This window comes from Fopius arisanus, unplaced genomic scaffold (assembly GCF_000806365.1).
Source record: "Fopius arisanus strain USDA-PBARC FA_bdor unplaced genomic scaffold, ASM80636v1 scaffold00039, whole genome shotgun sequence".
Taxonomy (NCBI): Eukaryota; Metazoa; Arthropoda; class Insecta; order Hymenoptera; family Braconidae; genus Fopius; species Fopius arisanus.
In genome coordinates, this window is record NW_011887778.1 from 377999 (window position 1) to 389357 (window position 11359).

General features: G+C 38.3%; 4 protein-coding genes across 5 annotated transcripts; 3 read left to right on the forward strand and 1 right to left on the reverse strand.

Annotated features, from left to right (window-relative positions):
• Nucleotides 1-435: 435 nt before the first annotated feature.
• Nucleotides 436-4402, forward strand: Mau2 (Mau2 sister chromatid cohesion factor). The gene is made up of 5 exons (XM_011304792.1): nucleotides 436-960; nucleotides 1103-1270; nucleotides 1406-2385; nucleotides 2642-2844; nucleotides 2952-4402. Exons 1-5 carry the CDS (start codon nucleotides 736-738, stop codon nucleotides 3146-3148), a joined length of 1773 nt encoding a protein of 590 aa, XP_011303094.1. The 5' UTR covers nucleotides 436-735; the 3' UTR covers nucleotides 3149-4402.
• Nucleotides 4322-5703, reverse strand: LOC105266542 (NADH-ubiquinone oxidoreductase 20 kDa subunit-like). The gene is made up of 3 exons (XM_011304791.1): nucleotides 5594-5703; nucleotides 4669-5205; nucleotides 4322-4604 (listed from the first exon to the last, which is right to left on the reverse strand). The coding sequence occupies exons 1-3, from the start codon at nucleotides 5616-5618 to the stop codon at nucleotides 4507-4509; spliced, it is 660 nt and encodes a 219-aa protein (XP_011303093.1). The 5' UTR covers nucleotides 5619-5703; the 3' UTR covers nucleotides 4322-4506.
• A 61-nt stretch (nucleotides 5704-5764) lies between these two features.
• LOC105266544 (hydroxysteroid dehydrogenase-like protein 2) lies at nucleotides 5765-7149 on the forward strand. The gene is made up of 5 exons (XM_011304793.1): nucleotides 5765-5868; nucleotides 5950-6113; nucleotides 6177-6390; nucleotides 6458-6861; nucleotides 6929-7149. The coding sequence occupies exons 1-5, from the start codon at nucleotides 5852-5854 to the stop codon at nucleotides 7009-7011; spliced, it is 882 nt and encodes a 293-aa protein (XP_011303095.1). The 5' UTR covers nucleotides 5765-5851; the 3' UTR covers nucleotides 7012-7149.
• Nucleotides 7150-7855: 706 nt separating this feature from the next.
• On the forward strand, nucleotides 7856-9497 carry Mat1 (CDK-activating kinase assembly factor). Of its 2 annotated transcripts, XM_011304795.1 has the most exons (4): nucleotides 7856-8087; nucleotides 8178-8195; nucleotides 8263-8421; nucleotides 8521-9497. In XM_011304795.1, the coding sequence occupies exons 3-4, from the start codon at nucleotides 8295-8297 to the stop codon at nucleotides 9354-9356; spliced, it is 963 nt and encodes a 320-aa protein (XP_011303097.1). In that variant the 5' UTR covers nucleotides 7856-8087; nucleotides 8178-8195; nucleotides 8263-8294; the 3' UTR covers nucleotides 9357-9497. The 2 variants fall into 2 exon arrangements, with proteins under 2 accessions (XP_011303097.1, XP_011303096.1); XM_011304794.1 differs by having other exon boundaries at nucleotides 7857-8087; nucleotides 8178-8421.
• Nucleotides 9498-11359: the final 1862 nt, after the last annotated feature.

An 11359-nucleotide genomic window follows, 5' to 3' on the forward strand; every position in this document is an offset into this window, starting at 1 on the left:
TTAAAAAAAACGCGTCAAGGACTCTACCTCTTGGGTGACGGGGAAAGAGTTTCACTTTAATTACTTGATTTATGAAAAAATAGTCAATACTGGGGAAGAATCTGTCTTATTGAAATAATCATATACCCATTGTTCATTTATGCTTTTGTCGATAATTTTTATGCCATGCCTTTTTTTTTCATGTTAATTTGAAAGAAAAAAAATCAAACGACTCGACTGGCATTCAAATATAAACGCCAGAAATTGTTGAATTGTGGGGATGAAATGCACATGAGGAGAAGGCGTTATACAGCGCTACATACGACGTCTGAAGGTACTTGTCCCCAGTTTTGGTGTCGGCGACATCAAAGCTTGACAATACCTTCCTGTATCATACCTTAGGGGTGTCTGCCCGTCAACCGTCAATCTCTGATTATTTATCAGTTGGCAACCCTGACCATTGGCAAACAAGCGCAAAAATTACGCAACAATTGCACATCTACTGCAGCGACTTTCTCTCATCATTCCTCCAGCAATAATAACCAGGAAGTTTTAAAGAGATTATTGGTGCCAGAGGTTGGAGGAAAACCATTGAATTTTTAACGATATCAATAGCCATTTTCCGATGGAGTAGTCGTTAAAAGTCAAAACACAATGCGCGCGCGCATCCTCGAGGGGATTCTCCTGTACCTCGCCTAAAGCTTTCTATTCTCCTCTCAACACACATCATCCCATACTCCGACCAGAAATGTCAAAATGGCGTCATCACAGGACGCTTGGTATCTCTCACTTTTGGGTTTAGCCGAGAATTTTCGTACATCAAATCCACCAAATATAAAATCATGTATACAGTGTTTACAAGCGGTATTTTATTTCAAACCACCGGCCCGTGTGGAAGCCAGGACCCACCTACAGCTTGGAAATATTCTACTCACACACACGAAAAACACAGACTTAGCGCGGTATCACCTAGAACAAGCGGTTTGTAATTAACATTGTCAATTAAATAATTTTATTTGAGCTTTAAAATGTCTACGTGAAATGAGTGGACATATGTAAAAAATAATTGGAATGATGTTGGAGGGTCGTGGGATACCCTAACCTGTAAACCTCACCTTTCCAGTGGGGATTGAGTCAGAACATAAACACATTCGACGATGTCAAGTTCGAGGCTGCGAGCATGATTGGAGAGCTAGATCATCCCAATCTGTCGATGCCAATTTTGAGGAGAGCTATTGAATTATCACAGCACAATGTTTACTGGCACTGCAGGCTCATCTTCCAGCTCGCAGTGAGTATTGGTGATAAACAAAACATTAATTCTCTCGTGGAGAAAGTTAAACGAGTGATTTTGTACTTTTACTATAGATCATTGTAAATCTTCAACTCACTTCTGAATCACCAACTGATTTTTTATTATTACCAGCAAATGCATGCATCCGCCAGAGACTTTATAGCAGCCAATGGTCTCCTGGACATTGGCATTGACTACGCCCAATTGAACAACGCCAGTTACACCCGTGTCCTCTTCCTCCTGAGCAGATGCATGCTCCTCCTGATCGACAAGAAATTCAACGAGGTTCACCCCCTGCTAAATGCAGCAGGACGATGTGTTGACACGTGGGAGGGTAGTATCTACCAGAAAGAGTACCTCAAAGTATTTTTTCTCGTACTCCAAGTGTGTCATTACCTAATGGCAGGACAAGTTAAAAGTGTTAAACCGTGTTTGAAACAGTTGCAACAAAGTATACAGACAATAATGTCACCGCAATGGCCCACAGACGATGCTGTAGCTGGTACAAACATTGGTGATATGTTTATTTGGATGCCAAAGGAACATTTGTATGTATTAGTTTATCTCGTAACTGTTATGCACTCGATGCAGGCTGGATACATGGAGAAGGCACAAAAATACACAGACAAGGCACTGACGCACATTGAAAAGCTCAAGAGTGTTGACAATAAACCGATTCTCTCTGTTTTTCAATTGATGTTGCTCGAGCATATTGTCATGTGTCGATTGGTCATGGGAAATAAGAGTGTTGCACTCACTGAGATTGCACAAGCGTGTCAGCTGTGCAGGAAGCAGACGAGGCTGTTGCAGGGACATGGACCACAATTGCACACCTTGCTGGGACTGTATGCAATGTCGATGAACTGTATGGAAGCTGCCGAGGCGCAATTCATTGCAACTCTCAGGACCACTACTGAGAGGGAGCTCTGCACATTTGCTAATCTCAATTTGGCTATTGTCTATTTGAGGACCAAACGGGATCAAGATCTTAATGAATTACTGGATAGGATTAAACCCGAATCGTTGCCACCACATTCACACTCGCTCAAGGCTGCGGCGTACTACGTACAGGGACTGCAGGCCTTTTTTGGAGCGAGATACAATGAGGCTAAGTAAGTTTCGGATGATTGGATTTTTTATTTTTTTTAATACATTCACAGAAAATGTTTATCGGCGAATTATTCAATTAATTATTTCCCAATGATGGCACATCCTTGCTCGCAAATTACCCGTGACGACAATAACGGCCACCCTGGAACGAGCCCGAGGCCTTCCGGGGTGCTGAGGGAAATACAAATTGAATCATTACTTGGAATTTATTTTTGAAGCATTGCAATTAATTTAAATGGAATTTAATAATTATTTCAGGAGGTACCTGAGAGAAACATTGAAAATGGCAAACTCTGAGGATCTCAACAGGTTAACATCCTGTAGTCTGGTGCTCCTTGGTCACATTTTCCTGTCTTTACTGAACGAGAGGGAGTCGATGAACATGGTGACGCCCGCCATGCAATTAGCATCGAAAATCCCTGACGTGCATGTACAATTATGGGCTACAGCCATTCTCAAAGGTTATTAATTCTATTTAATGTTCAATGACAGATTTAAAAAAAAATCACTTTTTCACAGCCTAAATTGTAAATACCGTTAGAAAAAAATATGTATTTTTTCATTGCAGATCTGCATCATAAAAATGGCAGTGGCAGTCACGAAAACGAGGCATTCCAGATGCACTGTACATTCTCCCAAACTCTCCTGAAGGATCACTTTCAGAGTTCCCAAATGCCCGAACACTCATTAATTAATTGGACAGACGGCCAAATACCAGCCCTACCATGTAGTACCCCCCCTTCCACCTCCAGAGCGATACTTTAACGCGTGCAAGTGATAATCTCATCTATTTTTTATTTTTGCAAATCTACTTAAATTATTATAGACTTGCACCACTCCTCATAGACAATGTTTTAACAATTAAGAAGAAGGCAGCTGGATTTCTCATTTCATTAGAATATCATTCAAGTCAACTAACAACAAATCGATCTGTTGAATTTGAATGATCCAGATTTTGATTGATAGTCAAATTTTTTTAAGACAAACAAGTGCAAAAAAATTTTTCCTGTAAATTATTGTCATTGTTTTCTTTTGTCGATAGTTCCGGAGAAATTTTTCGTTTTTTCTCGTTTACCCCGGGAGCCCAGAAATAGTCGTAAGCCGTGTAAGTAATATACATAATTATTATATGAAAGAATGATCAAAAATAATAGAGTTGATGGATTGCCTGAAGGGGCCTTAACGTTTTAGTCACTCGAACATTTACCATTCTTCATTCCATTGATTTTTGCATAATATTATGAAGAAGTGGAAATTGTTCGAGAGTCTGGCGTGCTGTATATAAAGAAATTACCTTAATTGAAATAAAGATAAACTAGGTAATCGTCAAGCAATCGTAGTTGATTTACTTGTAGAGTAGTTCAGCTCAAATCCTTCTGTTAGAGAGTCGAACTCAAATGTTTTCGAATTCATTTAATATTTAAAAAACTTATTGAAAAGGAGCTAAATTACTGTGAAATACTTTTCATTTATTAAGATCGTAAAGATATCATGCTCTTAGTTCTTCTTTTCCTTCATAGAAAATCATCAAGGGTTGAATTGTTTTAAGTCAACGAATGTAGTGAGAATAGGAGATGAATGGATAATTACTTTTGCTCTCCACTTCTTCAATACAAAATTACAATGACCGATGTATCATTTGACAAATTATTGGTGTGAGAAGATCTTACGACATGCTAGTCTCTTGAATGAAAAATAAACTGAGTTTTTTAATGAACAGACTGATTGTGAGTGTGAAGTTACAATGGAAAACATAAAAATGCTTTGAAATTGGAAAAACATGTGGTATATGGTTCATCGTCCTTGTACAGATTGTTTTATCACAAATGTATGTATTTTTTAAGATAATTCAAAAAAAAGAGTATCTCGTCTTATTTTACTCCACCACAGGAATTCCTTGACAACACCAACAGAGAGGACGATTAATCGAGACTCTGATGAAGAAAAAAAAAACAATCATAAATTTATTCAATTTTACAGGTGTTTCGTCGCAATTTACAATTACAACTGTTGTTTAAATACAAGAAAGATCGTTGTTGATTTGATTACGACGATAATTGGTGACTACAAAAACGATCCATCCAGTTGAACCTTGATTACTCAGGAATTACATTATTGCTTCATTACTTTCTGTACCAGGCTTGAGAGGTTTTCATTCTCTTAACTTTTTTCTGCAGCTGAAGAACACCGTATAATAGTGCCTCAGCAGTTGGGGGACAACCTGAAGAAATAAATTATCAACAAATAATTATCCGACACGTCTTTTAAAAAATTACAGTTCTCACCAGGTACGTAAATGTCCACAGGAATAACTCGATCGCATCCCCTCACAACCGAATAACTGTAGTGATAATATCCTCCCCCATTAGCGCAACTTCCCATGGAGATGACCCACCTGGGCTCAGGCATTTGATCATAAACTCGCCTCAATGCAGGTGCCATTTTATTGGTGAGTGTACCAGCTACAATGATAACGTCAGCTTGCCTAGGAGATGCTCTGAACACTACTCCAAATCTGTCCATGTCGTATCTAGGGGCTGCAATGTGCATCATCTCCACAGCACAGCAGGCAAGACCGAAGGTCAACGGCCACAAGGATCCCTTACGTCCCCAATTCAGGAGATCGTCCACACGAGCTAGTGCATATTCTGCCATGTTGTTCGTGTTCTGGAAGGGGCTGTAAGGGATTTTCTCCTTTTTCGCTGGAACTGCATCGGCTTTGGTATCTGGAGTTGTTGAGACATTCTGAATTTGAGTTATCGAAGGGACAAGGGATGTCTCAGACGTTTTCGAGAGGATCCTAAGTCCTGTTCTGAGATTACCTGCGAGAAAGAATAAATTATAATCCGAAAAAAAAAATTTGAAGTGAGAGGAAATTGGTGCAAGCTCCAAAATGAGCTCTGCCATCGACCCTTAACTTTATAAAACTCTAAATTTTTGGAATTCGATACTGCAATCTTTAATAATTGAGTCCATCAGATTGCGCATTATTTCATCAACAATATCAACAGTTTATTGAAGTTATATAATTGCCGAATGATGGGATCCGACTTTTAGAAACAACGTAAATAGTGAGGGACGTTTTGCAGGTTATCTATCCTTCAAACTCGATTTTATTCGATGTGAGTCCACGATAATTTAATTAGTAATTAAAAATACGCTGAAAGCACTTCACAGAATAGTTTAATCGATGAATTAAACATTACGTACGTGTAATTGCTAGTGAGGAAAACATTTTTGCAACTTTAGCGTACGAGTTCGTACGCTATAATATTTCCTGAGCTTGCTCAGGGCCTCGAAAATCCGATGTAGTCAAAGTGTTCTGTTTTATCCATTGAGTTATCGGAAAAATATTATTATTATTAAATGGATTGCCTGATATATAATCTCGCGGATGCTGCACTTTGGAAGCAGTTGATAATCTTGTTCCAACACTTCAGTAATAATCTTTAACACGAGGTTCCAATCATGTTAAGAAATACGGGGTGACAATGCAAATTTTTCATTTATTATCTATATAAATTTTTTTCCATGAAAGTCGATTAAATTTAAAATTATTATTTTAGAAAGCTTGCTGGTAAAACTTTATTGATAACTGGAGCATCCAGGGGGATTGGTGAAAGCATAGCCTTGAAAGCTGCTCGAGATGGAGCTAACATTGTAATATGCGCCAAAACGGCTGAGCCCCATCCGAAATTACCAGGCACGATCCACACAGTAGCAAAAGAAGGTATCGAACACTAAGAATTAATTCGCAGGACATTTCTCTAAATAATATGATAACTATCTCCAGTGGAAAAAGTTGGAGGGAGAGCCTTGGCATGCATAGTTGATGTGCGAGATGAAACTCAAGTAAATGCTGCTGTATCCGAAGCAGTCAAAAAATTCGGAGGAATTGACATTCTCGTGAATAACGCCAGTGCCATTTCCATAACACCGACCCTTTCGACAGACCTAAAACGTTATGATCTGATGAATCAGGTGAACGTTAGAGGAACATTCATCGTGTGAGTTGCTGTTTGAATTGATGTTATTGTTATTATTATTGTCATTTAAAACCCTTCAATATTTCAGGTCAAAAGCTTGTTTACCTCATCTCCTGAAAAGTAAAAACCCTCACATTCTAAATCTAAGTCCTCCATTGAATTTGAACCCCATCTGGTTCAAAGATCATCTCGCGTATACCATCTCCAAATATGGAATGTCACTCTGTGTTTTGGGAATGGCAGAGGAGTTCAAGGACAAGGGAGTAGCCGTCAATGCTCTTTGGCCACGAACTGTCATTCAAACTGCTGCCCTTGATATGTTAACCAATGGGCAGGGAAGAAATTACAGCAGAAAGCAAGATATAGTGGCTGATGCTGCTTATGCTATTGTCACAAAGGATAGTAAAACATTGACTGGACAATTTTTGGTGGATGAGGATGTAGTGAAGAATGAGGGAATCACTGATCTCACACCTTATGCCTGGAATCCAGGTATTTTTGTCATTTATTTTGGAGAGTTACTCTCATTCACTATTTGTAATTACCGAATTTCTTTTAGAATATAAAGATAAGCTAGCGATAGACGGCTTTCTGGACACTCCTGAGGGATCGCAATTCCATCCGGTGATTCACAAGAAATAACCATTATAATGGTGCCAATCACGATATAACTAATACAGATACAAAATATTGTATGCAATGACCGTATAAAACTTGAATGATAAAATGTTATATTTTTTTAAATTTCAATAAAAAATTTCATTGCTGAAGAAAAATCAATTTCAGAAAGCTAATTAAATGAGGAAGAGAAAATCGAAATTTTTAAATCCCTGTTTGATTCCTCAAGTAGAAGTTCAATTCTTCGCGGACATGTACTCCGGATGCCAACGCCGAAAAGCAGCGTCGCCGAAACGTAGTGGTTTCTTTCGTACAGCAGACGACGTATACAGCACAGAACATATTTACTCCGCACAAGTACTCACAATAAAAAAAAAATGATAATCAACCGCAAAATCTTCCACAAACAAAAATCCAGAGATTATTCCAGCGCTGGACAATGCCAAGAGATTAGGCCCAGATTGAGGGATCAACTGGCCCCAAAAATTTTCGTACAGGCCCACGGGCCCCAGGGCGTAGAGAGCAGGCTGACCTAATGCTCATGTAAAATACATTTCTGATTGCACAAGAATTAATTAGCAATTTATTTGTAAAAGTAAGACAATTAGAGAGAAGATGGAAAGGTGACGAGCAATGAAAAATTTTACTTTTTTTGCAGTGGAATATCCATTTGGGGGTGTTTTTTAGGGATTTTTTGTTAGTGGAAGAATTTTATCATTATGATTCTACAGCGAATCACCGCTAATGCCGAAAATAGGAGATTTTAAGAGTTGGGAACAGGAGAACAGAAATGGAGAGAAATCAGCTGACAATTCAGTTGATACCTCTTCGCTCCTCATGTTTTCATGATATAATTCTTCGAAATACCGTCTGAATAAGCGTGTCTCTACACGAAACATACGGTACGTATACCAAGTGCGGGTGCCGGGTGAATGTTTTTCTGAAAGTTGTTCCTCCATCTAATTAATCACTCCATATCCTCAAATAATTAGTGAATCTAATTAATTGATAATCCGAAATATTTGAAATCTCAGGATAAATTTGGATTCTGTGAATTCAGAGAGAATTATCGGGAAGAAAGAGCGAAAGCGAATGAAGAGGTTATGATCATGGAATATTGTTGTTTCGATTAATTGTTTAAGTGTTTGTTGTCACGTAGGGGAGAAAATTCATTGAAGGAATTCTTTTAGGTCCTGCAAGAATGACTGGTACTTCAGATGGATCTAGGAATAAATTTATAATGTTATGTGACTTTGAAGGATATATAATTTGCAGGCTGCTTTGAGAGTAATTAATAAAATTGAAAGATGGAATTGGATCAGGCTTGTCCTCGTTGTAAAACAACGAAGTACAGGAATCCATCGTTGAAATTGATGGTGAATGTCTGTGGACACACACTCTGTGAAAGTTGTGTGGATCTCCTCTTCTTGAAAGGTCAGAACGAATTTTCCTCTCGAAAAAATTATCCCCAAAGGTTTTTCAGGTTATCCACATGGACTATTAAATTATTCCTATACTAATTTTCAATCTCAGGTTCAGGATCATGTCCAGAATGCCTGATACCTCTTCGCCGAGGCAATTTCCGGGTGCAGATGTTCGAGGATGCAATGGTGGAGAAAGAGGTAGACATTCGCAAAAGAATCCTTCGAGATTTCAATAAAAAGGAAGATGACTTTACGACCCTCCGCGATTACAACGATTACCTGGAGGAAATCGAGACAATAATCTACAATCTCTCCAACAACATCGAGGTCATAGAGACGAATAAGCGAATAGAGCAGTACAAACGGGAGAATCGCGAGCAGATCCTGAGGAATAAAAATAAAATGGGGAGAACGGAGTCAGAGCTTCAGGAATTTTTGGAGCTTGAGAAGCAACGAGAGGAGGAGAGGCGTTTAGAATTAGCCAGAGAGGAATTAGAAATGAAGAAGAAAAAACTGAGAGATAAGGAGGCATTGATCGATGAGCTGATGTTCTCCGAGGGGAATGCAAAAAGCATCGTCGAGACTTTCCAGTCGTCCATCCAAGCATCGAAGGAAAAATCTAATATTCCCCCAGCACCTAGGGTAACCCAATTCAGCAGTGGAATTAAATTTGGCCAGTCTGCTGCTCAGAATTTCCTGCCTGTTCCTAAGGATGATGCTCCCCTCTACAATTACACTCCCATTCCCATGGAGATTGATGGTCCAACACCACCAGCTCTCAGAGAAATAATTTCTCGTGGATACATCAACCACGTGAGAACTGAGACCTCTGCAGAACGTGCTGGAGGCTTCAAGGCCTCGATTGCCTGCCTTCGAGCTCTCCAGGAAGCCATGGCTGGACTCTACCACAATCCTTCCCAGAGGAATCAACCCATGGCCTTGTGACAGTTAATTTATTAATTTCTATTTAATTTAATTACTCACTCTGTACCATAATTTTTGTATTTTTCATTCTGATGGAAAGTAGATATATTTTTTGGTGGGAAGAATTTTAAGTAGATGAGAATAAAGTCTAATTAAACTAATCGTCTCGTGGTGGTTCAATTTCATTTCAATTTGATATTTTTACGTTTAAAAAAAATTCTGTCATTTTTTCAATGTGGGGAATGATTTATGATTGATTATCAGGGATTGATAATCGATCAATTTGAGATTTGATGGGGAGGCAAAAGGGCGCAATTGATAAGTACGTATGATATGACATGAATGGGCTCAGTTTTGTGGGCTCAATTTTTTTTTTCAAGGTGTTCTGAGAACAGATAATGTTACGATAGTGTATTGAATCATCTCCTTTTTTTGATGATTTTACGATATTTACTGGGTAAATAGAGCCCTCGAGAGCCAGCAGAGTGGAGGAATTTTAAGATTCAAGAGGTGGTTTCATTTTCATTTCGATGTTTATCTTGAAAGAGTCCGCCGACTCTTAATGGGATTGAATCTCGATTCAATCCTGATTTTGTCTGATTAACTTTACCTTTATCGATTATATTTATTTCAATTAAAATCATTCTGGTAATTACCGAGAATGGAAATTAAAAAACAAAGAAAGACGAACGTAAGTTCAATGTATAATTTATTGGTAAATGGGCGTAACAATTCTTAATTGCATCATTAAATTAATGTCTTAATTAATTCGCCTACAGTCGTAGAGTGAAAGGGGCTTACTAGATTTGTTATAGCTTTGAAAAAACAACCGCCAGAAGTGAATCACCTGTAACACTTTAACTTTTTGCCTCCCCGGCAATATCCCATGTATTTATTAGAGACGATCGATTGCAAAATCTGAAAAAAATGTATTTTTCATCCATATAACATTGAAAATGGAATAAATTTCGATTAATTAAACTGGAAATAATTACAAATCGGTTATTAGAGACTGAGAGGCATTTCACAATCGACATCTGAAGTACTTGACAGGAAAAACCCACGTTATTGCAAATTCTTTCTTTTCATTGAAAAGTATTAGAAGGCCAAATGGAGTGGGAGAAATCTGGGCATGCCTGATTAGGCACGGCCGCAGAGGGGAGCATAAACAACAATGGCACCCACCCGAAGATACTGTATACACAACATTTCTTTGTCAAACATCTTCGTCTTCATTTTCTCTGATTTTTTACTTCTGAAAACCGAGAGATACGAGACCACCGTTTCTTCGTTGCATCCATTTGAATTGGGGTTGAAGGTGGGCCATTTATTTCTTTTCTACCTTTTTTTTCTTAGGTACACAAGGCACTTGTGACCCGAAAAGTTGGAACCGAGAAGTGGCTGATCGAGTTTCTACCGAAGAAAGAAAAATAGTTATGAATAAGTGACAAGGAATTTCATTTAAAGAATGGAAAATTCGTCGTTTGGAGTTTCTCTTGAAATCCCATCTACGAACCCTTTTTTCAAACTTGTTTACCCATTCATGGACGATGAAAACTGACGAGGAGGAAGGAAATTCGGGGGGATATAATTACAGTTCGAGATTTGAAGGATGATTTTTATCTCGATTTGTTAAGACAAATGGGAGTACCTTGAAAAATTTGTTCGAGACGCCCCACCGGATCGACAAACATCATCGATCACAACCACCTCCATCCCACGAACATATAATTATAAAAAAAGTCCTTACAAAATTTATAATTTCTTCACACGACGAAGACAACTGAAAAGTCCTTTCAATTTTCTTGATTCTTCAAAAAATCCCATTCACCCGGAGGAAATTACCGATTCCCCATGACCAACTCCTGGAAAATGTAAAAAGAGGAAAAGAAGAGGAGAAAAAGAGAAAAAAAAGAGAAAAATAGAAAACTTGGAGTACCATCACGAATTTCTCAAAGGAATGAGGGAATAAAGGAAAGAAGAAATGAAATTACCTTCACGAATTTTCTACAAAAAAAAAAAAA

Coding starts and splice junctions, on each gene's coding strand:
- Mau2 (XM_011304792.1), top strand. CDS start 736: ATGGCGTCATCACAGGACGCTTGGTATCTCTCACTTTTGGGTTTAGCC. Junction 1,271..1,405: donor GGCTCATCTTCCAGCTCGCA/GTGAGTATTGGT, acceptor TATTATTACCAG/CAAATGCATGCATCCGCCAG. Junction 2,845..2,951: donor GGCTACAGCCATTCTCAAAG/GTTATTAATTCT, acceptor TTTTCATTGCAG/ATCTGCATCATAAAAATGGC.
- LOC105266542 (XM_011304791.1), bottom strand. CDS start 5,618: ATGTTTTCCTCACTAGCAATTACAC. Junction 5,206..5,593: donor TTCCTCACTAGCAATTACAC/GTACGTAATGTT, acceptor TCTTTCTCGCAG/GTAATCTCAGAACAGGACTT. Junction 4,605..4,668: donor TGTGGACATTTACGTACCTG/GTGAGAACTGTA, acceptor TTATTTCTTCAG/GTTGTCCCCCAACTGCTGAG.
- LOC105266544 (XM_011304793.1), top strand. Junction 6,114..6,176: donor CCACACAGTAGCAAAAGAAG/GTATCGAACACT, acceptor AACTATCTCCAG/TGGAAAAAGTTGGAGGGAGA. Junction 6,391..6,457: donor GTTAGAGGAACATTCATCGT/GTGAGTTGCTGT, acceptor TCAATATTTCAG/GTCAAAAGCTTGTTTACCTC.
- Mat1 (XM_011304795.1), top strand. CDS start 8,295: ATGGAATTGGATCAGGCTTGTCCTCGTTGTAAAACAACGAAGTACAGG. Junction 8,422..8,520: donor GGATCTCCTCTTCTTGAAAG/GTCAGAACGAAT, acceptor TTTCAATCTCAG/GTTCAGGATCATGTCCAGAA.